Below are 27632 nucleotides of genomic sequence, written 5' to 3'. Positions count from 1 at the left end.
TCTTTCTTGAGTGGTAACAGCTAATTTAGACCCCATCATTGTATATGTATAGTTAGGATTATGTTTTCCAACGTGCATTACTTTGCATTTATCAACATTAAATTTCATCTGCCATTTTGTTACCCAGTCACCCAGTTTTGTGAGATCCTTTTGTAGCTCTTCGCAGTCTGCCTGGGACTTAACTATCTTGAGTAGTTTTGTATCATCTGCAAATTTTACCACGTCACTGTTCACCCCTTTTTTCCAGATGGTGTATGAATATGTTAAATAGGACTGGGCCCAGAACAGATCCCTGGGGAACACCACTATTTACCTCTCTCCATTCTGAAAACCGACCATTTATTCCTACCCTTCATTTCCTATCTTTTAACCAGTTACCAGTCCATAAGACGACCTTCCCTCTTATCCCTCTTATCTTAAGCTTACTTTGCTTAAGAGCCTTCAGTGAGGCTTTCTGAAAATCTCAATACACTATATTCACTGAATCTCCTTTGTCCGCATGCTTATTGACCCCCCTCAAAGAATTCCAGTAGACTGGTGAGGCATGATTTCCCCTTAACAAAAACTATTGACTATTTCCCAACAAATTATGTTCATTTATGTGTCAGACAATTTTGTTCTTTATGATAGTTTCAACCAATTTGCCCGGTACTAAAATGAGGCTTACTGGCCTGTAGTTGCCAGGGTCACCTCTGGAGCCCTTTTTAAAAATTGGCATTACATAGCTATCCTCCAGTCATTTGGTACAGAAGCTGATTTAAATGATAGGTTACAGATGACAGTTAGTAGTCCTGCAATTTCACATTTGAGTTCCTTCAGAACTCTTGGGTGAATACCATCAGGTCCTGGAGACTTATTACTGTTTACTTTATGAATTTGTTCCAAAACCTCCTCTAATGACACCTCAATTTGGGACAGTGCCTCAGATCTGTCACACAAAAAGAATGGCTCAGGTGGGGAACCTCCCTAAGATCCTCAACAGTGAAGACCAATGCAAAGAATTCAGTTAGTTTCTCCGCAATAGCCTTATCGTCTGAGTGCTCCTTTAGCATCTCGATCATCCAGTGGCCCCACTGGTTGTTTAGCAGGCTTTCTGCTTCTGATGTATTTTAAAAAAATTTTGCTATTACTTTTGGAGTCTTTGGCTAGCAGTTCTTCATATATTTTTATACTTCATTTGCCAGAGTTTATGCTCTTTTCTATTTTCCTCATTAGGATTTATCTTCCACTTTTTAAAAGGATGCCTTTTTGCCTCTCACTGCTTCTTTTACTTTGTTGTTTAACCAAGGTGGCTCTTTTTTGGTTCTCTTATTCTGTTTTTTTAATTTGGGGTATACATTTAAGTCGAGCCTCTATTATGGTGTCTTTAAAAAGTTTCCAAGCAGTTTGCAGGAATTTTACTTTTGGTCCTGTACCTTTTAATTTCCCACTAACCTCCTCATTTTTGTGTAGTTCTTCTTTCTGAAATTAAATGCTACAGTGTTGGGCTGCTGTGGAGTTTTCCCCACAACAGGGATGTTAAATTTAATTATATTATGGTAACTATTACTAAGCGGACCAGCTATATTCACCTCTTGGACCTGATCCTGTGCTCCACTTAGGACTAAATCAAGAATTGCCCTCTCCTCTTGTGGGTTCCAGGACCAGCTGCTCCAAGAAACAGTCATTTAAGGTGTCAAGGAACTTTATCGCAGCATCCCTTCCTGAGGTGATATGTACCCATGGGGATAGTTGAAAAGCAGGCAGCAGTATAGTTATAGTACTTACCCCCTGAAATCTCATTGTCCTGCTCCCAACTCTCTTATCCACCTGAAATAAGCCTCCAGCAGCCATAAAATGCTCTACTATAATTCCATAGAACAAGGAATTGCTATTTCAGAGAACATCTCAGAACATCTTCCTCACTGTAGGACTCTCACAATATGCAGAAATCAAGACTATTAAGGGAATGCTGTGGAGAGGAGAAATGTTTTTGCAACTCCAGCAAAAGAGGTAATTATCTTGGTGCCAGTCAAAGGATCAAAATCTTTGTAACCAGAGCTTCTGTCCTAAACATCACAGGCAGTGAGACAGACTAGAGCTAAATGACACAGGACCTGGGTTTGACAGGAAGGAGGACAATGAGACAGGATGCTCAGATAAGTAGACAGAAAGGGGCCTCCTTTGAAATACTGACAGCACAGACAGCAGACAGAAGATATTGGGATCAAGCCTTCAGACGGGGGGACAGAACAAGGAGTAGTAATATGGCTGAGTGTGAATGTCAGTACAGGCAGAGTAAGGGACTTTGAGCCGAGTTTCCTTCTGGATATCAAAAATCGAACTAGGTTAGTCACACTTCAGCAGCCCATCTGCAGTAAGTACGCCAATTATCTCAGCTAGAATTGTCAATGTGATTTCACTTTCAACAATAGCAAATTACTTCCAACTCATAAATAAAGGAATGGATGGTCATAGCAAACTCTTATTTATTTTTATAGATACTAAAACTGAATGACAGTGTTTGACTCCAAGCTTTGCCCTCTTGAGAATTATAAAGCAACCAACACGCTTCTAATACCTGCAACGCTATCTAGCAGAGGCAACACATGCAGAGATGTACTGTAGGCAGGAGACTTGGCCAGCCCTGAAATATCTTTGATCACGTCTATGTGTGCTTAAGAGATTGGAGGTGGTTTGTTTTTACTGGAGTAAAGCATGGGAAAAAGAAAGAGCATGAGCTAGTCTGCACCCAGTGCTTTTCTTGAACTATTTTCTCTTCCACTTCCCAGGCCCCCTGCAATGATCAAAGGGCTGATTCGGGGCAGGAAACTATCCAGAATTTGGATTTTTTTCAAGGTGAAAGCACTACTTTTAGCAAGTGATTGCATTTATCTGCCAGAGATACAGAGGAAAAAGAGGGGAGCAGAATTATGTAACCATTATTACCAAAGCTTAGGGGCAAGAAAGTCAATAGTTTTCACTCAACATTCATGGTAAGAAAGAAGAGGTACAGCAAGTACTTCAAAAGCTCTTAACTGATGCAAAGGGCAAGTACTCTAACAGTAGGAACAACTGGACTTGCCAAACTGAGCCACCATTCCCTAAGCTCTATTTTAAAAAGAAATCTAGCCAATTGTATTCTAATATCATGGATCCTACTCTCCCACTTTTGATCACTAGTCCTGGACCAGTGCATGGAAAAGGTCTACTGCTCCTGGAGGAATTCTGCACCACTGTTTGTGTGCAGAATTCATATTCATGCAGATTTCTTTGATTCCCTGCAGAAAAATGACTTTGATGGGGAAGCAAAGGAAAGCTGGAAGAACGATCATGCGCCGCTCCCCAGCAGCAAGGGCTTGTCATTTTGGAAGGCCGGAGCAGCTGGTGGAGAGGTAAATCACTACAGCAGTGGTGGCGGGTGGGGAGGGGGGGGAGGAGGGAGGAGACGTACACCCTGGCTAGTGCCAGGTCAGACCCCCCCCTCATTGAGCCTCAGCAACAAGAAACCCACTGCACCCGAACCCCCACCTCACCAAATCTCACCCCTGCATCTGGAGCTCCCACGCACCGAGACCCCACTGAGCTGCACCCCCCCAAACCCAGACCTCCCTAGCCTTACTCCAGCTGGTGGCTCCTACCCTGCGCCGGGCTCAGCTGCTAGTCCTGGCTTAGCTGGGGGAGGATGAGCAGCACACTTTCCCTGCATATGTCCGGCTGGGGCTGGGTCAGGCCCACTCCCAGAAACCTCCCCGAATCTGCATCCCTCAGACCCCACTTCCTACCCACATTGCTCCTCAGAAGCAGGGGGAAAGGTCACTATGTAGGGAGCTGCTCTCCCATCTCCCAACCCTCCCTGCATGCGGACTCCCACCCCTGCAGACTACCCCCTGCCAAGCCCTATCCCCCAGCATCCAGACCCACCCCTCCGCCAAGCCCCAACCCCCTGCACCCAGACCACCCCCCGCTGAGCCCCTCTGCGCTCAAACCCCCACAAGCCCAACCCCCATGAACCTGGACCACCCCACAGCCCCCCACACCTGGATCCCCACCCCACTGAGCCCCAACCAGCTGCACTTGGACCCCCATCTCACCAAACCCCACTCCCCCAGCACCACCACCCCCACTGAGCCCCAACCACCTTCGCCTGGACCCCCCTGCAGAGTCCCATTGTCGCTGCACCTGGAACCACCCCCAACCAGCCCGCGTACATCCAGATCCCCCCATACTCCCTCACTGAGTCACCTGATTGCCCCATATAGAACCCTCTCACCCCACACTAAGCCATTCCACACCTGGTGTGCCTGGCGCAGGGTTGCTAATCCTGGTGAATTGCTTCACCTGCTACTCCTGAGGGGAATTCTGCACCAAAAAAATAAAAATTCTGTGCACAATATTATAAAATTCTGCAAATTTTGTCAATAAATAAATGTGGAGGCTTCAGCATGGCAGTGGGGAGCACAGGAGGTGGGAGATCATCCTGCAGCCCTCCTCCTCCACTCTGGGACATGGACCTTTGGAGCAGGCCCGGCCCTTGCGCTGCATCAGGGTTGGATGCAACCTCACTGCAATCTGTGTCTGGGGGGGATGCAGGGTGATCTCCCACCTCCATGCAGCCAGTGGCCTGTGTTCCCTATTGCCATGCTGGAGCATCCATGTTTATTAATTGACAAATAAAATTTGCAAATTTTTAAATTATTGTGCACAGAATTTTTTTTTTTTTGGGAGGTGGGGGTGCATAGAATTCCCTCAGGAATATCTACTGGTCTTGAAAGCATTTGCACTCAACATTCCCTCCCTCACGAGCTGCTTGAAAGTTGAAACTGCTTGAAAGCCCATGCTCTGAAAAAATGTTTAAAAGCTTGGATTCCAAGTGGTAAGATAGTAGAAGGCATTGATTTATAGCTCTAGCAGTTAGAGAGAAAGATTGCATAAATCACAAGTATTCAAGTGGAAGAATAACTTACACGGGAATCTGAATAACAGATTCTAAGGTTAGGTATGTTGTACCCCGGCAGGCCTTAAACATTATGCATTATCTCATTTGCAAGCTGGGATGCCAATCATATGAGAACATTCATTTATAGTCCTAATGGCATGAGAGATTTCTGAACTTCAAGTATATCACATCTGAGTCACAGTTTTTTAGCACTGTTCCAGGACTGAATATAGGAAGCCCTGGACCTCCCATAAGGATAATTTTCAATCTATATATACAAACAGGGAGCTTCAGAAACTAGGCCATTTCTATGAGGGTGTATTAGGGTTTTCTTATGCAATATGCAAATTCAACAACTGAATAGAATTCCCCTAAGACTTATGGCTGTTGGATTGAATTCCCCATCATTTTCATACAGATGAAAGATCATCTTCCAGAGAAGAAAAAAGTAATAAGATTTAGAACATCCAGGATATTGTACCATGGAAATCAGGAATACAGGCTGAAGAAAGCTATTTACCTGGTAACACCACCTGCCCAGAAGATAGTAAGACTTGGGGTCATCTGGTTTCAGGGCAATTGCTTTATCAACATGTTCCTAAAGAAAACCAGAGCCAAGACACAGAATTAACTTATAATAAAATTATTGTAGTCCATAAACAGATGGAGGGGGGGAAATCAGTGACATAAGTGCCACTGCCAAATAAAAGTCATGGTTGGAAAAGTTCTATTTTAAGCAAATGTAGTAAAATCAAAAAATGCTGTTTTTGCAGCCTTCAAAACTGAAGTTATGTATTCATCTACCAGCCTGGGCATCAACAGTGCAGGCCTCCCTCTCATTAAAGCCCTGGCTGGGATGATTTAGTTGGGGATTGGTCCTTCTCTGAGCAGGGGGTTGGACTAGATGACCTCCTGAGGTCCCTCCCAACCCTGATATTCTGATTCTATGATTATTCTGTCAACATCCCTTAGCCTGGAAGCAGAGGGGCCGCTACTAAGGGTGAAATATTTCTTTTTCCATGCCCATTCAATCCTTAACTTCTTCACAAAGTAGTGGCGGTGTGGAGATTTTGCAGAGTAAAAACTGGACTGAAACAACTCACTCATTTCACATAGGTCAACTCTGAGACTGGACTGTTGTAGTTTTCTTCCACAATTCAGGCCACCTACTTTTGAATCCCTCCATTAGATTCTTATAATTTAGCACATAAAATTCCAAACCAATCTTCCTTGCTTTCTACCTTACAAGCAAGCTCTCAGTAACTCGCATATATGAAGCAGCTGCTCTTTACTCACCTTAAAAACAAACCCAGCTTGAATACGCTTCTGAATACTTTCATGTTCCGAGAACTGGCCACAAAGAATAGCATACCTACATAGAAAACAAGCCCACAATAAAAAGTCACATATTGTCACAATTCCCAATAATGGTTTACACTTCCTTCCAAAGATCTTAAAGGGCTTTACGAACATCAATTAAGCCTCACAACTTTTCTGTTAAAAAAGAGAAACATCATACATGTTTTCCAGATTGAGAAATAAAAGCACGAGAGAAGCAGTGACTTGTCCAAGGCGTGCAAACAACTCAACAGCAGAACAGTGACTAGATCTCAGGAGTCCTGACTTGAGTCCCCGTCTCAATCACCAGACAACAACATTTCCTCTATGTAAGAAAGAATAGCACACTTATTTTACAACATGCTCCCTCTTCCCTTGTCAGTGTCAAAATACTAACACTAGGGTAACTGAAGAGTAAATAGCAACACTAACACATTATTAGATGGATGACTATCCATGCACAAGCGAAGACATGGAGCTTCCTGGAGGAGGTATGGAATCCTACTTTGAGTAAAAAGATATTCTTAAAATCTGCCCACCTCCCTTAGCCCAAGAGCACCTCCACACCAGGAAAACAAAGATAGCAAGCATTTTCAATGATCCAAGCTCAGACTAGTGTAGTTAATAGCTGACATGAAGCCATTTAGTTTATGCCCCAAAACTGTCCCGTAAAGACTTTAGTAATTTTTAACTCCTCTTAAAAATAAACTAACAAAAAAGATGGAAACAAGATTACAACTTCAATGGCAGCCATTTTTCAATAGCTAAAGTTCTATTCGGTCAGCTATGCTGATAGATAGTTTGCCCTCTCACCTTACTGTCCGAGTTCCTTGAACTAGCCTTGGTGCTCTTAACCCTGGTAGTTTGTAATACTGTGTCACAAAAATCTCTTGAATCTCTGTTTAAAGTCATGACGACTTTAGGTCACAAAGCTTTGCTTCCCCTATTGCTCCTACCACTTCCAAATGCTTGAACTAACTTTTCAAGGTGCAAACTATGATGTAAAGTTCTGTCTTCTCTTCTGCTTCTTCCTTTTTCAAATTCCCTCCAGCCACTCACATCTGACTGATAGCACTTCTACATCTACTGCTAGAAACAGCACTTCCCAACTCGGTGAGCATGCCAGACTCCTTCAGTATCAGTACAGGGATTAGTCAAGAGAAGGACTGCATATTCAGAACACAGGATTGTGCCTAAGATGATACTCTATCAGTTTTACAGAACCTGAAGTGTAATGCATGACCCACTTTTGTACTTTGAACATCATAATGATAAATGTATAAGTTAGAATTAAGATGTTTCCATACTCTGGTCCAATAATGACGTTCCAATTTCCATTGCTAATTTCAGACATTAGTAGAGTGATGCCTTATTGGATGGAGTCCTGGTCCAAACTGGAAAAGCAGTAGCAGCACTCCACCACGCTCCACCCAATGGAGATGCCACTCACAGATGTTCAAAATATGACTGTGTATATTCTGCTGGGCTCCTTGGGTTTGGCTCCCATTCAGTGACATATGGATACACCCATGAACAGGGCTGGATTACAATTTAGGAACAAGAGGGACATGCCTAGGGCACCAGAATCTGAGCTATTTTTTCCTTAAAAAACAAACAAAATAAAAATTCTAGCTCTAGTGGTTGTGAAGAAAAGCTCTGAAACAGATTAAATGTCTGCCTGAGCCTGCAGATAGCTTCCAGCAGAGGGAGGAACACCAGCTACTAGAGCCAGTGGAAGCTATTTGGCCCTACAACCACCACCAGGACAGACCATACTCCGCAAAGGTTTTGGAGGTCAGGGAACTGGATGCCCCTAGAGCCCAAGCCTAGGCCTGTAGAGCTACCAGGCAGCTGATATCTCCAGGCTGCTACCGAGTGGCAGCTGTAATCAACTTGCGCTCCACTTCCCATGACCCGCTGTGAACACAGACCACAGAAAGCTCCACCTCAAGGGTTTGACATACAGCAGCCTCGTAGCTCCTGATTGGCTCCCTGCCCCATATAAACCCATGGGCACTCGAGGAAGTGTTCAGGCAACAGTGTGGATGTTCTGTAGCTGCCATGACTGTTCCTGCTCCTTGCTCTTGAACTTCTGGCTTGATCTCAGCTTGATTTGGACTTTGCCTCCTGATTCTGACTCTTGGTACTGACCCTGGCCTGGACTGGACTACAAACTCCTCTGCTGCTCCCAACCTCTGTTTTTCCTCTGCACTGACCCTTGGTCCTGACTGCCCTTGCTGGGATCTTGACGCACTGGGTTTGATTGATCCCCTCTGGCTTTTCGACTTAATGGGTCATAATGAGGAACAAAAAAAAAAATTGTGGAACTCCCCCAAGTGCCACCCACTCATGGCACCAAAACAGACTGTGCAGCTCTTCATAGTATGACAGTCCCTCTCCTTCTCACATGTTTTGAGGAACACAGTGAAATAGTTAATGTTTGACATTTAAATCATCATTGGGCATCTGAGTGATCATTCTGCTGAGATGAGTGGGGGAACTCATCCTTCTCAGAGATTGTATCAGGTTCTCTGCAAACTTGGGCAGGCATTGCTGCACTGACTACACCCAGGTCAGATTTTAAAGGTTTTATTAGCAACCAAAGCAGCTAAGAATTACTGCATTTTTTAAAAAAATGAAAGTTGACATTTTGAACAAGATGACAGCCTCAAAACACCCACCTACCCCAGACCTGGTCACTAACCCAGTCCAATTAGAGCCCTATGTGAACTCTGCTAGACAGCTACACAGATTTCAACTGGTGCTGTATCCAGCTGCTAGTGTTATTACCTATACCAAGTGTTTTCAATACAGTTCAGGGGAGTGGACTAGATGACCTCTCGAGGTCCCTTCCAGTCCTACAATTCTATGATTCACCTGACCTAAGAAACCTGTAAACTGTGTTGCTATAATAGTGCTTGTCAATAAAATTAACAGAGAATAACTATGTATTAAGAATTCACTAAACTGGCTCTTGATTATGATCCCAGTATTACAGACAACAGGCCAAACCTAGCTTGCACATCTTAGCTCTATACTGCAATCTCCTGGTCCAAGTTGTGCCTTGAGTTCCAGGGGTGTCAGCCTGTTGGTGATTCTTACCTATCTGTAAGACTATTTCAGAAACTATCTCATTGTGCCTTTTAGATCTGGAATTCCCCTCCTCAGTCAGTTTGCAATGCCAATATGGTTGTTTCTTTCATTTGTTTAATTTGGCTTATTCTTCAATATATGAGCTGTTCACTTTGAGAGGCCCGATAGAATTATAAGAGGATTGACTAAGTGTGATAAGACTTTAAAAAAAAAAAAAAAGAGTTAGAAGAGGGGATTTTCATCTCCTATAAACATTAGGTAATATCTGAAATACAGCATGAATTAGAAAGTCCCATTTCAGACAGCTGTCTAAGCAGTTCCTGAAACTTTGGAGTATGCCACTTGCAGCACTAATTATTAACCAGAACTGTTCATTAAGCTGTTGACCTGGGTCAAACCACAAGCTCCCACAGGGGTCTCAGCACGATAATGGGTTCTCCATTTGCTGAGAAATGAACTCCACGGATCAGGAGTGGCTGATATCATAGGCAGGACACACACGTACATCTGCCCTCCCTACTCAAGTTCCAGAGTTCAGGTCACATGGCTGCCTTAAGACCTCATTTCCAACACTGCACTTCGGCTGACTCCAATTTAAGCAGGACTTTTGCCCTCGTGGGCTGACAAAATGTAATATACACAGTTCTCCACAGCCCAGCACCTGCAAAGTAGCATTTAGGGGGTCATGCCAACCAAACAACCCCCTTATCTTCCTCAACTGATAGGCCTTCGAAATAGCCACACTGTGTTGGTGGTTCCTTTTGACACAGTACAGACAGTAAATGTAAAAAACGAAATGGGGGAGGGGAGATGTGGGGTGGGAAAACTGTTTCTAACCAAAATGATATAGTGGAACTGAGCAGGTCATTTTATTTTGCCAAGTGAGGCTTGAAGTCTGAAACTCAGACAGGTGACCATTACAACAATGGGAAAGAGCTTTCCTTTTATTTATTTGAACTAAAAGAACTGCTCTGTGTACTTTCAAGAGTCATCAACAAATACTTTTATTCCTATTAGCATTGCACTAGTCAATACAGCTATGGAAGAATGAGCAGGATTATATTCCTTATCTAACTCACAGGGTACAGTACAGTAATTTAGAAGTGCACATTTTTTATTATTATAAAATATTATTTCCCAGGCTGATGGGGTTCAGGAGTACTCTGGAGGCAGGGAGGGCTTTTGGCTTTGGGGAAGGAAATTGAGATGGGCTGCTTTGAATCCCTCAGATTTTAAGGGGAGCTACAATCATTCTCCCTAGGATGGAAGAGTAATGGCAGCAACACAAATATTTGAGAGTGAAGAATGTAAAAGGGCAAGGGAACAGAAAGTTCAGGAGTTCAATAGGGATGGACAAAGCCTACATCAGTGTTAGGAGAAGCTGACATAATTAGGATAATTACAATGGGGTTGAAAATTGCGATTTAAAATGCAGTTTTACAACATTAACAACCAGCCATATAAACCCCATTTGAACTCAAATGGATCTTTAAATAAAAATGCTTTCAGTCTGTCCATATTTGCCCTGAGGCCTGGCATTAACAAAGAAAGAAACCCTAGAGAGGTGTTCTATTACTCAGCATGACTGCTTGTAAATCCTACCACACTTGGGAGACTGCATTGGGAGTTCCCATTACTGCTGGTTACAAGAAGTATTTGAACAGCTAGTAATTAGTGGTGAGTTTGCAGGTCTGGCTCCAGTTAAAGAGAACGCTCGCTTTCTTTCTCTCACAAGTTACTGCACTGGCCAGGTAAAACAAGGAAGAAAGCAAGTTTCGTACTTAGGCATTATTTCAATTAAAACAATATTATACAGACTTCATATTTTAACATACACCCTGCCACCCTGGGCAATTCTCTAGGTCCGTTTCACCCTATGACCACCACCACAAGGCACTGAAGGAAGCATTACTGTAAACAAGTATGGATCTGCTCTCCCGTGCCATCTCATTTCATCAAGCACAATTATGCTACCATAACAGGACTTGCAGCCATACCACCTTGGGCAGTAGTCCCTTCAGTTCACACAAATGAGGCAAACAGGTCAGTTCTTGGACAAGAACTGAACACCCAGATGTTTTCTAAAAAATGGTTGTGACAATTCAGTGGGTGGTACTAGTCCCTCTGATTAAATACTGTAATTAGCATGACGGGTGTCAAAGGTGCTGGCTTTTGCATGAAAAGTTCTGACCCTTGTGGTAATTAAGGAAATCATATTAAAATGTATTAACCAACATGTTTTACAAAACAAACCACCACCTCACACACACCCCATCTAGACAGAGCCAAAACCTAGTCTATTCACTCTCCATACTGCTATAGCTATTTCAGTTAGATTTGCCCCTGCCACTCCACAGTCACATCACAACCCTTAGAGTGAACACAGTTATATCAGTATGAAGCCATATCTATACTATGGGTGCTAAAAGAAGAACAGCAGCTATGGAGCTATAGCTATGCTTAGACACTTCCTACAGCAATGGAAATAATTGTTCTTTTGCTGCAGATAATCCACCTCTCCGAGCAGGAGAAGCTTGGTCAACAGAGAATTCTTCTAGCAACCTAGACACAACTATTCTGGGGAGTAGGTCAGCATTTTTCACACCCCTGTGTGCTGTAGCTATGGCAGCCTAACTTTTAAGTATAGGCCAGGCCTACGGCACACATATAGCAAAATAGCTTACTCCCTTTCCTGTATGGAAGTAAATTTGTATACTGCATCCACACTGGGAGTCGGGTGGGGTTATTCTACTAACTATACTGGTATAGATAATGTGGTACAATTTGTGTGTTTAGACAAGTCCTTGGACAACAGTTGCATCCAGTGGTGTGTGAAGTGGTCCACATCATAGACTTTAAGGTCAGAAGGGACAATCATGATAATCTAGTCGGACCTCCTACACATTGCAGGCCACAAAACCTCACCCACCCATTCCTGTAATAGACCTATAACCTCTGGCTGAGTTACTGAAGTCCTCAAATCATGATTTGAAGACTTCAAGTTACAGAGAATCCTCCATTTACACTAGTTTAAACCTGCAATTGACCCGTGCACCATGCTGCAGAGGAAGGCAAAAGACTCCAGGGTCTCTGGCAATCTGACGTGGGGGAAATTCCTTCCTGACCTCAAAATATGCAGATCAATTGACCCTGAGCACATAGACAAGACCTACCAGCCAGATATCTGGGAAAAAATTCTCTGTAGTAACTCAGACATCCCCATCTAGTGTCCCATCTCCAGCAGCTGGGGTTTTTTGCTACTGGCAGTTGCCAATGGACCATATGCCATTGTAGGCAGTCTCATCATACCATCCCCTCCATAAATTTATCAAGCTCTTAACAGACGGGATCTCTTGCTTACATCAAAAAGTAACAGAATAATATTTATTTTTAGCTCAATTATAAATATATCAATTAAAATTTTCACAGTTGCATTAAATTGGGGGAGGGGGGTCAACATCCCATATCAAAATATACAAAGTATTCTTAATTCAAACTCTAGTATATTCTCAAGCAGTATTTTTCTTGCTTTGCCTATCTGTAAGTTTTGACTATTGTTGACAAATATTTTGTCATTGGTTTGTGTGTGTACAGTGAAAGCAATAATTATGGACATCTAACAATAAAAATTTAATCATTCCAAGCCTACCAATATCATTCTATTCCCAGCCCCTACAACTCCAACTTTTCACAGAAATATTTTACGGTATGTGTGTATGTATAGAGAGAGAGGGGCATTCATTGTTCTTTATGAAAAGGGATTTTTTTAATTTTTAAAGAATAAAGACAACACTATTTTCCCGCATTGAATATTCAATGCAGACCAAGGTCTACAGTGCCAAAAAAGCAAGCTTTTCATCTTCATGCTGATGAAGCCACCAAGTTTACTCAATCAAAGCAGCAATTCAAGATGACCTGAAAGTGAACCTCCTCCTCAGGAATGAGCAGTGGAAGCTTGCTGTGTATAAGCAAAGCCTACTCCTTTCCAAAAGGCTCACATCTGGACAAAACGGAAATCAGAGAAATGCTTCATTTGATCAAGAGCTACAAAGATTAAAGCAACAACCCCAAAAAAATCCCATAAAGAGGAAGAACAACAATTCTTATGCTACATTAAAGGCTTGCTGTGGAGAATTACTGCTTAAAAGGATAAGTCTCTCAACTCAGAAGATAGGAACAATGTAGTTGTAAGCACCTCAGTATGAATATTTGAGTAAGGCAAACACACTGCACTGAGCAACATTTCGTTGCAGGTTAGTATTCAACTAGCCCTTCTGCTTATCAGTGTCCTCAATCTTCCATTTTCCCAATTATGTTGGCATATATGCATATGTTGGCATATATGCATATGTTGGCATAGCATAAAGCTAATTCTATTGAGCATGAGGAAAGGAAGAGCTTTGATGAACTGAAGTGGGAAATTTCAGGAGCTGCCAAGTAACCTGGATTTCAGGAAGAGGGGGGTTGCAGCCCATAATATGGTTATTTAGAACTTTATCATCACTCAAATAACTTCAGGTTAGCAGTTTTATTTAAAATTTTCTATGGAGTTTATTGGTAATCTTCCGATTTCACACATTACATCAGACTCCAGTCCCCATATGTTTACAGCAGGCTCCCTAAGAAACAGTCTTGGCATGGTGGCTGAGGGACAGCAAAACAATGACAATTCCCAACCTCACCTGGCAGGAAACACCCTAAGGTTTCAGTAGCTCTCTTCATAAGCAGGAACACGGTCTGCACTGTATTCATATCATAGGAGCGAAAATGGAATTTGGAGAGATTATTGGTTCTTTTCATAGTCCAGAAAGCACAGTTGAGGAAGGAATGGTATACTAGTCAACTTATTTACTTATGAATCTGCCCTATCCACCTGTGTGGTAGATAGTACATGCCTGATTTTGGTATGAAAATTAAGTGGTTTTGCTCATTATGAGGTGCTGAGGAGTTGATTTTATTCATGTACGCATTAAATTTTGTGGACACACGAGAAAAACCACCACCACACAACATTTTGCTAGGTGAATTCAAATGGAAACACTACAAGCCTCTCTCAAGTGCTACTTCCATTAATTCAAAAGCTTAGTTAATTTTCTTCCAACAAACAATACCTGTCCAAAATCCCAGTGCTAGTATGTACAGATTCTGTCCTGTGAGATGACGAACATTTGCACAGGGTGATAATTACGTGCTGAACTGTCTACCTTGCACTTTCAAATACACTTGTATGCAGAAATCTGCTTGCCTCATGTCACTGGCCTCTCCACTGTCCCTTACTGAGAAGCCACTGAAACATGTGACTCCCATTAAATTTAGTGAAGTCACATCACTAAATCTCCCAGCTACCACTCTGCTGATGTATATTTGAAATTAGCTGTGGAAAAAGGTAAATTTTCATAAAAACCTACCGGCATATGAAACAAGAACTATTTATGGTCATGGAAGAATTTGCAACTTCAATAGGCTAGATAGTATCAGAGGCTTCTACACTCCAGTATGACCACAGGTAGACTAGGAGACATTAGAAGTGCAGGTCAGTGATATTAGAATGGATTCACTAGATAGTAGTGGATAGTTGTACTATCCTAAAATATGCCCAGAATGCTATTCCATCTTCTGGGTGAAAAAACTCTGCCAACCTTTATGTGAATAAAAATTTGGTGGTGGAGGAATGGATTTAATATTTTACTCCTGGCTACTACACTATCGAATCCCATATTCCAGGATTAGTACATTGTTCCATGAAATGGAACAACAGAATAATCACAAAGAACATAGCCACTGCACAGCAGTTTATAGTTCGTTCACTACATTTGTCTAGAACAGACACAGCTGGCAAATGGAAATCCGTTCCTATTTAAAAATGCCGAATTTTTAACATTTTCATTCCAAATAGATGAAAAGACAAATGCCAAATTTTTCACATGAAGAGATTTCCAGAAAATTTAGATTTTGGGAGGATCAAAATAAACTTTTAATCTTGCTGTCTGTTTGTTTGCAGGCAGAAAGTGAGATTAAGATCCTTCCAGTTGAGCAGCTGGATTTTTATTACGATTTTCCTGATGGAACACGGAAGGCTTTTTTTGGTGGCAAAGTTAAATTTCAACTTTGAAAAAAGGGAATTTTACATCAGAAAGGTGTTCATGAAATGAAGAAATGCAGAGGCAACATTCTCTCACTGTCTAGAGGCTCCCAAAATGCCCATGGACTCCTATTATTTATTCACAATGCCTAGAGAGTGTACAAAGCAGAACATATAGACAGACATTCCTTGCCTCAAGGGTTTATAATCTAATGGTAAACAAACGTAACAAGTGAGAACTACATACAATAGGGGGAATGAGGGAAGGGAGGATGAGGATTACAAGGTCATCTGATCATTTAGATTTGCTATGCATGTTTTGGTGATTCCTTTCTCATACACAGACAGAGTAAAATATAAATCTTCTCCTTTGGCTTCTTGATCAACACCTAAAAAGTTGCTCAGACTTCATCTTTCTAAAGAAAATTACTATTTATTATAGGACCTATTTTCTGAGCCATTTCACATCCACCCATTAATTTACACCTATCATTGTTCTTTTGTTTATATAGAATTCTTTACATTACTTTAAAAAATATGATTAAGCACACCAATTTCCCCTTCAATGCCTGAAGTAGACACTTAACCACAACCATATCCCCTTGTGATGGCAACCACTCGTAGTCTGTATTCTCCACATACCTGTTGTGACAGGGTCGGGCCAGATGGCTACAGGAGAGTGACAGAAGGCAGATATATTAGCCCCAGGTTAAGTAGGTCCCTTTTCCCTGGGTAAGGTAACAGGGAAGGTTCCAGAACAATCAGGAATCTTCTGGAAACAATTAGGACAGGCTGATTAGAACACCTGCAGCCAATCAAGAAACTGCTAGAATCAATTAAGGCAGGCTAATCAGGGCACCTGGGTTTAAAAAGGAGCTCACTTCAGTTTGTGGTGCACATGTGAGGAGCTGGGAGCAAGAAGCACTAGGAGTTGAGAGTGAGAATGCATACTGTTGGAGGACTGAGGAGTACAAGCATTATCAGATAATAGGAGGAAGGTCCTATAGTGAGGATAAAGAAGGTGTTGGGAGGAGGCCATGGGGAAGTAGCCCAGGGAGTTGTAGCTGTCGCACAGCTGTTCCAGGAGGTAAGCTAGACAGCTGCATTCCACAGGGCCCTGGGCTGGAACCCGAAGTAGAGGGCAGGCCCGGGTTCCCACCAAACCTCCCAACTCCTGGTCAGACACAGGAGAAGTTGACCTGGACTGTGGGTTCACGAAAATGGCCAAACTGAGGGCTGCCGTGAATCTCTGAGGCACGCAAATCCGCCAATAAGCGCAAGACCCACCAAGGTAGAGGAGGAACTTTGTCACACTGTCTGCCAACTGCAATTCCACTCCCTCTGCAGAAGTGAGCAGGCAGAGCGCTCACAAGTTAGGAAACATCCAGGAGGAGGGTGTGCTGGAGACTGTTACTGTCCTCCTGAAAGCTTAGCTCCCTCCCATGTCACAAGAAATAGTGAGGGCTCTTGTCCCAGGGAACAACTGATGAGCAACTGGAATCAAGGCACTAGCATATTCCATGTGGGATTTGAGGGTGGTGGTGAAGGAAAAACTGATATTTACTGCATCAGTAGAACAAAACATATGCAGCTCTCTTTTCCAGTAACACTATGTGAAGAACAAGTGCACACTCCATAATCCTTTGCCACCAAGTAGGCGCACACAGAGCCATTTTCCTCAGCGGACAAGTTTGTTCTCTTCTATCTTTTTTGCAGTATGGTAGCATGAATGGGGACATACAGGAGGACAGAGACACAAGCATGACTGAGAAGTACCCTAGACTAGGGCTCTTGGGTTTCATATATATTAGTTTACTTGATAAATGCTATCAAAAAGATCACACAATAAGATTTGAAAGCCTAGTGGAGGGGACAATGCAGCCTGTTCTCCTTCCCATAATAGAATGCATGGGTATTCCTGTTGCTTAGGAACTGACAACACCCAACCTCATTACAGTGCTTAATCTGTAATGAAAGAGATGCTGGGCCTCAAGTAATTTTTTTTAACTTTTATAACTAACACAGCAACCCTAGAGGTGCTGGGGGGCTCAGCCCTGGCACAAATTAAGCACTGCCTACAACTGTATGCCTCTCCTAGTAAAACAAGCAGCTGATATACCAGGAGCAGAGGTAAATTCTGTTAGCGGTTGAAAACAATGCTGCCTCCCCCCATCCCTCATTCAAACTCATCTTAAGAAAGTTCATAAGTAGAGCAGCACTTCTTACTAGCTGTAAAACTACCACTAATTAAAGATGGGTTGAAACTGTACGAGTCTCTTACTGCTGAAAAATGAGTTCTGGATACACCACCAAGGTGAATGTGAAACACCAGGGACTAAAAACTAGCTTCTAATTTGTGAATTAATCCTGTGCTAATGAAAAAGGAGCAAGGAAATGAACGGCATAAGTCTGAGCCAGGTGGTTGGCCTCATACTTTTATCATGTGCCTATTTTGGACAGTCAATCAGGGCAAATTGTTCAAAGTCATGCATTGCTTTTCTGATGGGTATTGATAGCGGCTGTACACTGCTCCTGCTCCTCCTCCCCTACAGCTGGAGCTCCTTCTCTAAAAGGCCCTTCATGCACAAAGGAAGTGTGAGACTTAACTTGGTGGAAACCAAATTAATTTAATTTGTGACTTAAACCAGGATTTGAATCATGGTCACAATAGGAGAAATGATAACATACCAGTCCTCTTCACCTCCTTTGCTCTCTACCAGTTCCAGTTTGTCTTAATACGGGGGGGGAGGGATAGCTCAGTGGTTTGAGCATTGGCCTGCTAAATCCAGGGTTCTGAGTTCAATCCCTGAGGGGGCCATTTAGGGATCTGGGGCAAAAATTGGGGATTGGTCCTGCTTGGAGCAGGGAGTTGAACTAGATGACCTCCTGCGGTCCCTTCCAATCCTGATATTCTATGATAAAACGAATTCCAAGCAAAGTGTTCAAGATTTAATATATGCAAGATTTAGCAAAGATGGGGTGAATTTTGAGCCAATCCTGGATCTATGGGCTTACGGTCTCTAACTAGACTGGGGGGAAAGGAGGGATCTAGAACAGAAAAAAGTTAAAACTTATGTTGTAGAAAATACTAATATTTCCCTCCTCCACAATAGTCAGTTACACAACTAGATTCAACTAAAGATGCTCTAGAATATATTTTGGGTAGTAACTTCATATCTATTCAGTCTCCCATTTTTCTCCAGAGACTCCTGATTTTACTTGACCCTGTCATGGACTAATAAGTGGATGCCTGGATCTTCCAGGGAAACAGGAAGACTTAACAGAAACTGCTGGCAAGATGTTCTACGCACAAACATTCATAGTTTGTGGGATCTGAATGTTTCTGGGTAGAGTATCACACTTGTGTTGAGGGAATGTAAAATACTGCATTAAAAAAGCCATTTCCAGTGAAAAACAAGTTTTTATTAGTTCCTGGGTTTTGTAGGACCATGCTACATATTCCTGAGAACTACTGCCTGGCATCTTTACTATTTACATTCTGGTATCTCTCAGGAAGTCTCACAGCATAAACACTGTGTGGGGTAGAATGCCTCACACCTCCTTTGTGCATGAAGGGCCTTTCAGAGCCACAGCTCCAGCTGTAGGGGAGCAGCAGCAGGAGCAATGTCCAGCCACCATCAATGGCATGGAATTATAATTTCTGTGACTACAACCCCAGCTTTCAGTGAGCTGGACAAGTGCGTCTGATACAACTCCCTCCTCATCTCCAGAGAAAGCCTCTCCCCCACTCTCCCAAAGGAGCCAACAGCCTGGACTCCAGTTGGATATCTAACATTAATGGAGTTACCATGGTATTTTTCCTTGGTGCCTGGGCTCCTCACTCTCGCTCCTTTAGAGATTATTGGAGTTTCTAACAGACGACCTCTCCCATCAGATTGTCAGCAAATATTACTTTTAAAAATCAGAAGACTAAGTGTTTAGCCTCAGTCTGTATTTATGCTTTAGTCTCATTAAGCAATTAAATGTTTACTAAAGTTAGTTTATACTTATGGCATGTCCATCACTGTAGCAAAGCAACTGAGATAACAGTAGAAATAAAATGTTTTTCATTTTAAAGCCTGATATACAAATGAGGTGATGCATATTGAAATATTCAAGTTAAGGCATTACATCATGTTCATACAGTCTCTATATTTCCAGGCCTTCAGTTTTAACAGAAGATTCCTGCTACCTTCTGGAGCATTGGTAGTAGAAGACTAACTGAGGGACAAGAGAAATTTTAAGGCAATTGAAAACTTATTTATTTTCATGACAAATGATTTTCCCCTCCCACCTCACCTCACCCCACCCAACATTTATTATTAATCATGTTTATTAGAGTAGTGCCTAAGGACCAGCCACGAATGTGGTCACAATGTGCTAGACACTATGATACTTGCAATGACATATTAGGTCTAAAAAAACCACCACAAAAAAATTAATTTTAGGGGAGGGGTATTACTAGAAGGAGATTAGCTAGACAGAAAGGAGAGGGAACACTGAAAGGAAGAGTTGAGAGATCAGGAAGAAGAGGGTACAAAAGGTACATAGAGTGAGGCTGAAGTGCAGAGCCTGTGATAGATGGGGAACGAGGGGGTTGGAGCAAACAATCAATCAACACACGGTAGATAATATTCAGTCAAAACTGTAAAAAATGGTCTCACATCATGTCCATTATTATCTTGTTGAGGTTGCTTTCATGCCTGTTCTTCCTGGTTTCAATTTCTTTGGCCTAGGGCTGACTCCTCCCTAGAATCTCTTTCTCCCCGAGCACACATGGCTCAGGGGTAAGGGGCACTTCATGGATGCTAGTGCCCCCAGACTGGAGTGTGTGGTTCATGGTCCAAAAGGTGCAGGGATGATCCTGGCTAGGAGCTTTTCTCCCCTCCCCATACTGCAATGTTTTCCTGAGGCTGCTTCTGTGCCTGCTCCTACTGGCTACTGTTTCTTTGGCTCCTGACGTATGTTCTAATGCTCTTCTGTTTAATCCACATGATTAATAGGGAGCATTCAGCATAAGTCTAGATTTAGCTCAAAATTCATGAGTTCCATGCAGTACTCTGATAAGAGTTAATCAGCAAGGTCCCCCTGATTGGCGAATTAGAACAGGCTTCTGATCATCAGCTCTGCGCTGTGTCCAGAATGCTGTTCACTTTACAGTAAGACAAAAGTGCCCACCTCAAGAAGTCCAGACACACCAAGTGAAATTTAAAAGTATTTAAATATATTTGTGTGAGTGGTTCTCCTGTGAACTTTCAAGATGCTACATTGAACGAAGTAACTGATTTTCCTTTAAAGAAAAGAGACCATGTTTCAAAAAAATTTCATTCAATCCAGAAGACTATTTTCACTTCCCATAACCAACATGGAATGATCACATTTCAAAGACAGGCAACAAAAACTTATTACTTCATCTACAATGAGAGCTCTCAATCAGCAAATACCATCTTGTTCAATTTGACTATTTCTCCCGTTGACAATTAAGGAGGATAATGCTGCACCTGCAAAATCCTCCCTAGACGGACCCCTGAAATCCCCTGCTACTCTAGTTGTACTTCCAATATTTCTTTTAGCACCACGACTGAAGCCAAGGCAAACACACAGCTCCCTCTCTTCCTGATCCTTAAAGCTGGTGTTGTGCGCTTAGAATTGCACAGCACACAGACGCATTGAAATGGATAGGGAATTATTTGTTTTTCTCTCTAAATTCTTGAGAAATTTGTTTATTCGGGCCTCAGCAGCTTAATACACATGCCTGTCCCACATGCAACGCCCCAGGTTGTGTTTTTTGTTAAACAAAAAAAACTTCCCCACTTGTGCTTGTTTTCTCCTTTTCCATAATTTCTACAAAGCATTCAACCATGGGATATAGCACCTTTTACAAAGATGTTACAAGATTACTAGTTGAGTAGTAAAATGTACATATTGGTTTCAGAGCTTTCATATTATGGCACAGGCTACACTGGTAAGAGCTGTAGAACTAGGAATCAAATTTCAAAATGTATTAGACAGGCCCATGAAAGTAGTAAGAGAAGGCTAGATTCTTGTCCCAAATGACTTTACTTGAGGTACGAATTTGGTCCAGAATCATTTGGAAGCAGCATCTAATACACAAGACCACTTCTTACTCATCTCCATGTATTCCTAAAGCAGTGCCTACCCGAGAACTACAGACATGGAAGTTGCTTTGCTGTACAAAGAATTAATATTCTATTCACCACTGGGATCAGATCACAGTTCTGTTTCCTCCATGTGGAGAGGTCGCTTGGGATCTGCCAAGATCTGAGTGTAAACTGTAGCAATTGCCATTTGAATTATTGTGTTGTACAGACTCTAAGGATCAATGTGAGGGTTCCCCTTCCTACTTGGTTTTGGCCCCAAGGCCAGTCCAGACAGGGTCCTATACACACTCCCTTTCTCTAAATCATTCTTGAGAAAGGATCTGTGATCATGTTGCCATAGCCATCCAAGCCATCTAGTCAAAGGCATGCTATAGAGCTGTGGTTAGTCAGTCATTTCCTGCTCAGTGTTTTCAGCTAGCCCCTATGATTCTGTTCTATTCTACAAAGGTTTAGTGGTTTTTTTAAACCACACCCAACACCACAGAAAATGCCAGAGACCAAAGCAGGGAAAAGTAGCAGTCTTGCCTACAACTGTAGTCAGACTGCTCATCTCTACGAAGAGGAGACCACTACCATAGTACACCCTTATCAACTCCGCACTACATGAGAACAATCCTACCTTGTTCCAGGTCATCATGATCCAGGATTAGGAGAGGAAAAGAAAGCTGGGGTAACATGCAGTACTAAGATAGCAGCACACAATGAAACAAACAAAGGGAGGGAAAGCAGCACAACTACATCCTAGATAATGCAGAGACATTAAGGTGTGAGTAAGGCTGTGTCTACACTGCTAATTTCAGTGCTAAAACTTTTGTCGTTCAGGGGTTTGAAAAAAAACACCCCCCTGAGCGACAAAAATTTTAGTGCTGAAAAGCTCCAGTATAGACAGCGCTTTATTGCTGGGAGAATGGTTCCCAGCGATAAAGCTACCACTGCTCGTTAGGGGTGGGTTGGTTTTTTGTTTTTTTTTAAATCGCCAGGAGAGCTCTCCCCCAGTGATAATGCGTGCCTATACTGCCCACGTCACAGCGCTGCCGCGGCTGCGTTGTAATGTGGATAGTGTAGACATATCCTAAGTGGAAGATCTTAGGATGTACGATACTTTGTCATTATGTTGGATTCCCCAGTACACAAAAAATCAGAAGTTTGGGGGGGGGGGGGGGGGACATGACGACGACGGACATGTTTTTACAAATTACAAAAAAGTAATTTTCCCTCTGCTGATACTCACACCTTTTTGTCAACTGTTGGAAATGGGCCACCCTGATTGCATTGGCCTCGTTAGCACTACAAAAGTAATTTTCCCTCCCTTGGTATTCACCCCTTCTTGTCAACTGTTGAGACTAGGCCACTTCCACCTTAATTGAATTGGCTTGTTAGCACCCCCCCCCCCCTTGGTAAGGCAACTCACATCTTTTCATATGCTATGATACATATTCTGCTTATTGTATTTTTCACTCTATGCATCTGATTAAGTGGGTTTTAGCCCACGAAAGCTTATGTCCAAATAAATTTGTTAGTCTCTAAGGTGCCACAAGGACTCCTCTTTGTTTTTTCCTTGGTGAATAAGAAGCTTTTTCTCAGGGTGGCTAATTAACCTAAACAAAACAGGCTGCGACTAAAACAGCTTGCAACTGTCCCACGACCCAGATGGCGCTGGAAAGAGAACATTTCAGTTATATATTCATGAAAGTGTAATTATGTCTTTCTACTAATAAAGGTAATTATTCATATCCCATGCCTCCCACATGCTGTTCTGCTATTTCCTTTCTATGGCTGTCCTCTTTCTTCCCTTTCTGCAGCTGTTCTGAAGAAATAAAAGCAAGACGTAGAAATGCATGCCCCCACTCAGCAAAAGGGCAAGTCTACAGAGACAGAATTTAAGCCTGTGCACCTTTCCAATGATACTGTTCTTGGAAGAGGTGGGCACAGACGACAACACATGCGTTTAGCATATGCCAAGACTGTTTCAGCACAAGGGGATACTGCACTGGAGACAAATGATTAAGCAACATGTTACCACAGAACCATCATAACGTGAACACTCTGCATCTATAGGGGCCTTATCAAGGTCTTTCAGAAGGGATGAGAGGAGGGAGTGACTTGCACTATCAGCCTTTTTTTGACAGCATGTAACCATAATACTACAAGTGTCATGCATATAATCTGTGGCTAATCAGATTTCATTCCATCTCCAGAATTAAATACTGCTCTGACATTTCTTTGGATCAGTTACTTACTTTTGACACAATAAAACTGAATCATTAGGCTAATCCATCACTCTTTAGCTCAGAAGCAGAATCATACTCTGTCACATATGCAAAGCACAAGTGCCAAAACTGTTTAAAACTTTAACAGGCAACGTGGTGGTTCACCAACATTCCAGTAGTTAAACCGGCAGAAAGAGCCAAACACCTGATTCCATTACAGAGATCAAGTCATGCTGGTTTCTTCCCCTATTTTTGCCTCTCACCAACATGACAAACACGTTAGTGACCAAAGGCATCTAATTACTAATATGAAAAGAATTTTCTCCAAACCTTAAATTCAACTTCTAGGCTACAAGGTATTTCTCCTGTGAAGTAATGGTCCAAGCAGATCTTCAGAAAGCAAAAGAAGAGAGATTATTCCCTAAAAGAGTTTTAACCTCCATGCCCTTGACAATCCAGCGATCCTAACACTGATTGTTAATGTGTTTAACATTCCACCTTCAAAATCCCACCTGCCAGCAGTAATGCATCAGACATCAGTCATGCCAGAAATCCAACACAATTTATCAAGCAGTTCACTCCAAAAGACAGAGAGGAATTTTCTCTTCTCTCTATAACCAACATTTGTACTAAACTAGGCTACCTCACGATTAACAGCTTTAGTTTAATCATAGCAGTAGAATCAGCAATCATCAGCTCCATACACAAGTTTCTACAAAAGACTGTTAGATACTTAAGCCACTGAGAATGGTAGGGAAAATGAGAAACTCCTCACTTCTAGCCAGCCACAACACTTGTTCAAAAATAGCAATGAAAAAACAAAGGTATTTATTACAGATAATTTTAGTTTAAATCATGAAGGAAAATAAAAACTTTGCCTATGTGGAAGCTGTATGCCAATACTACTACTTATGCTGGTTAGAGTTATTTCAGAACCATTCAGTTATGTAAAATAACTGAACCAAATGAGAAGAGCATAGGATCGGAAGATTGTCTTCTGGCATGGCACTGGTTTCTCTGGAAGACCCTGTAAAAAAGGTTACCTAGATTAAGACACCTCACAAATACAAAAAGCCAAGGCTTTTGCAAACCTCTAGCAATGGCCATGATAAAACTAAAAATGAACAAGAGCAAGATGAGAAAAAAATTGTATAACAATGTAGTCAGTTTTACGGTTTCCCTTGTAGATAAGAAGTTTTTCCATGTACATAGGTCTTTCACATAGCAACTAAGTAAAGAAAGTGGAAAAAGTTTAGTGAATACCACTTAAACTGAGAGGGCAACTCAGGGCCAGGTAAAGTACCCAAAAAAACAATGTATTTTTGAAATTAACTAGATTTCAAGATGATAATCTGCTGTGATCAAGTTATCTTAGTTACATGTAAGTATGAGAAGCTGAAGAAAGAGTTGTATTGTTTGAGGAAATAGCATGTGACGACAACTTAGTCTACTGTAAAATAAATACTTAATGCACCAATTTAAGATTGCATGTTCAATGTTAATTTAGCATTTCCTGTTTTTTGAAGGCAAAACCCTTTATTTTGTAGGAGTATAGTTGTGACATACAATGTAAGCTGTTTAGATAACGTTTACATATAGTTAATCACAGCCATCAGTTTAAAGCAAAATTGTAATGGCAGCAGAATGCTTACCCTCCACTACAGAGAGACAGCCACTATCTTAGCCCTCCTCTGGATACGGCCAAGGAGAACCTGCCATATAGAGTAACTAGAAATTCTTTTCCTTTTAACCATGAACAAACTGCAATAATCTATACATTTCAAGCCCAGATGACAGATTTCAGAATTATGGAAGTCTCATGTTGCAAGGGACATCTTGTTCTGAAGACATAAGAAATAAATTGCCCAATACCTCAGTAACAACCGCAGCGGTCAAATCTCTCCCTTATTCCCTCCATCCCAAAAATATGGACGCTTTCTCTCCAAACCCTAGAGCCAAGGGGTTAGCCTTTCTTAAAATAGAGTTTCTACTTTACTTGGCACTATGTAAGCTTTTGAAAGGTCAATAAGAAAAGAAAATAAGAAAAGCAACTAACCCTAGTAAAACAAGAAAGGAAGAAGGAAGAATGTCAGGTCATCATTAACCATCTAGCTCTCAAGTTACTGCTCCCATAGCTTGTGCAGCTGGCTGTTAATTTGGCTTTCAATAGACATAAGAGGTTGCTCTGTAGGGGACTAAAGAGGGGCCAACAGAAACAGAACAGATGAGAAAGAAAATAAGAGAGGCCACCCCAGTTCCAGTTCTTGAACAAAGGAATTACAATTTTCTATAAATGAGCTGTGTGAAATGGGCTTCCTAACCCTCACCTACCAGATTAATTTCCAGCACATAACAGCAGGATACATAAGCAGTCATTTTCCCAGGGCACACAGAACCAAAAGGATCATCAATAAAGTTCAGCTCATTTCTGAGCCAAGATCTTTCATGAGGTCTCTTCTAGCTACTTCTATCCAGCCCCGTTTACCACAGTATCTGAGCAATCCTTAATGTACTTATCCTTACAATATCTCTGTAAGATAGGGGAGTACCATTATCCCCACTTAACAGTTGGAGAACTAAGGCACAGAGAGACAGAAATGACCTGCCACAGACTTCTTGTGTGACCTTGGGGAAAGCAGGGAATTCAACCAGAACTCCCAAATCTCAGACTAACGTACTAACCACTGGATCATCCTTCCTACATGAACATCATTCACAGTTATTAACTGAAAGAATTGCTTGTGGGACTATGACCCAGAGTGTGTGAGATCACCAACCACAACAACATGTCTCACTGGCCACAGGAGACATCAGATACAGCAAGAACAATTACTCCATTAATAGAATATAATATTTGTTTTGGCAGAGCAGTTTACAAATTCCTTGTTTTCTTGTCATTTGAAAAGAAAAACTCCAGCTGAACTAAGAAAAAACCTCTTAATGCTGGAACAAACTTTCCTCCATTTCACACTCATGTTCTCACAACACACACAGTTACAAGATATAATTATAGGTTTCAGAGTAGCAGCCAATTATTCCCTCCCCCCCATACTGTTCCTCACACGTTCTTGTCAACTGCTGGAAATGGCCCACCTTGATTATCACTACAAAAGATGTTTTTGTTTTTTCTCTCTCCTGCTGGTAATAGCTCACCTTACCTGATCACTCTAGTTACAGTGGGTATGGTAACACCCATTGTTTCATGTTCTCTGTGTATATAAAATCTCCCCACTGTTTTCCACTGCATGCATCCGATGAAGTGAGCTGTAGCTCACGAAAGCTTATGCTCAAATAAATTTTAGTCTCTAAGGTGCCACAAGTCCTCCTTTTCTTTTTTTGAAGATATAATTAGGATTTCCAGAGATCAGTTTAATAACTCAAAGGGAATCCTTTTAAAACACAGTTTTAGTCTCCAAATTTAAAATGCTTAAAAACTTCCCGAGCACACTGAACTCTGCATCTCAATTTCTTTTTCCTAGAAGCCCCTTTCTGCAAGACTCGTCTATAAGCTGATCTTTTACCATCCTTGATGAAGCTCATTAAGCTATGAGATGCAGACTCATAAGAACTTGATACAATCAGTTTCTCAGAAACTAAAGAACACACATTATTATAGCTGCCTCCATCTTCTGTTCAAGAACTCCACCAGGCCATCTCCCCTCAGAACCAAGTTCTTAATTAGTTGTCATGAACCAAATAAAAACAAAATTTATCTTGCTAATTGTAACCAGTATTGTCTGTCGCTTATTCATGCCTACTAACAAGGAAAAGAAACTAAAATAAAGTCTGTTAGGAAAAGCAGATTCAATAATGTATATTTAAGGTAAGAAACAAACTTGTCTACTGAATAGACTGTGATAAAGCCCAAC

The 27632-nt window shown here is 41.8% G+C and overlaps 1 protein-coding gene across 4 annotated transcripts in view; it reads right to left on the bottom strand.

The window, feature by feature from the left end:
* The window catches only part of RMDN3 (regulator of microtubule dynamics 3), a 61889-nt gene that overhangs the window by 12337 nt on the left and 21920 nt on the right, over positions 1-27632 (bottom strand). For all 4 annotated transcript variants that reach the window (XM_073348761.2, XM_073348764.2, XM_073348765.2 and 1 more), the window contains exons 8-9: positions 6215-6290; positions 5439-5516 (exon numbers count right to left, since the gene is read on the bottom strand). In XM_073348761.2, coding sequence (XP_073204862.2) covers positions 5439-5516; positions 6215-6290 — 154 coding nt within the window. The remainder of the gene's footprint in view (positions 1-5438; positions 5517-6214; positions 6291-27632) is intronic.

Source organism: Lepidochelys kempii, chromosome 6 (assembly GCF_965140285.1).
Source record: "Lepidochelys kempii isolate rLepKem1 chromosome 6, rLepKem1.hap1, whole genome shotgun sequence".
In the NCBI taxonomy this organism is placed as follows: domain Eukaryota; kingdom Metazoa; phylum Chordata; order Testudines; family Cheloniidae; genus Lepidochelys; species Lepidochelys kempii.
This window is presented reverse-complemented; position numbering and strand designations above follow the sequence as displayed.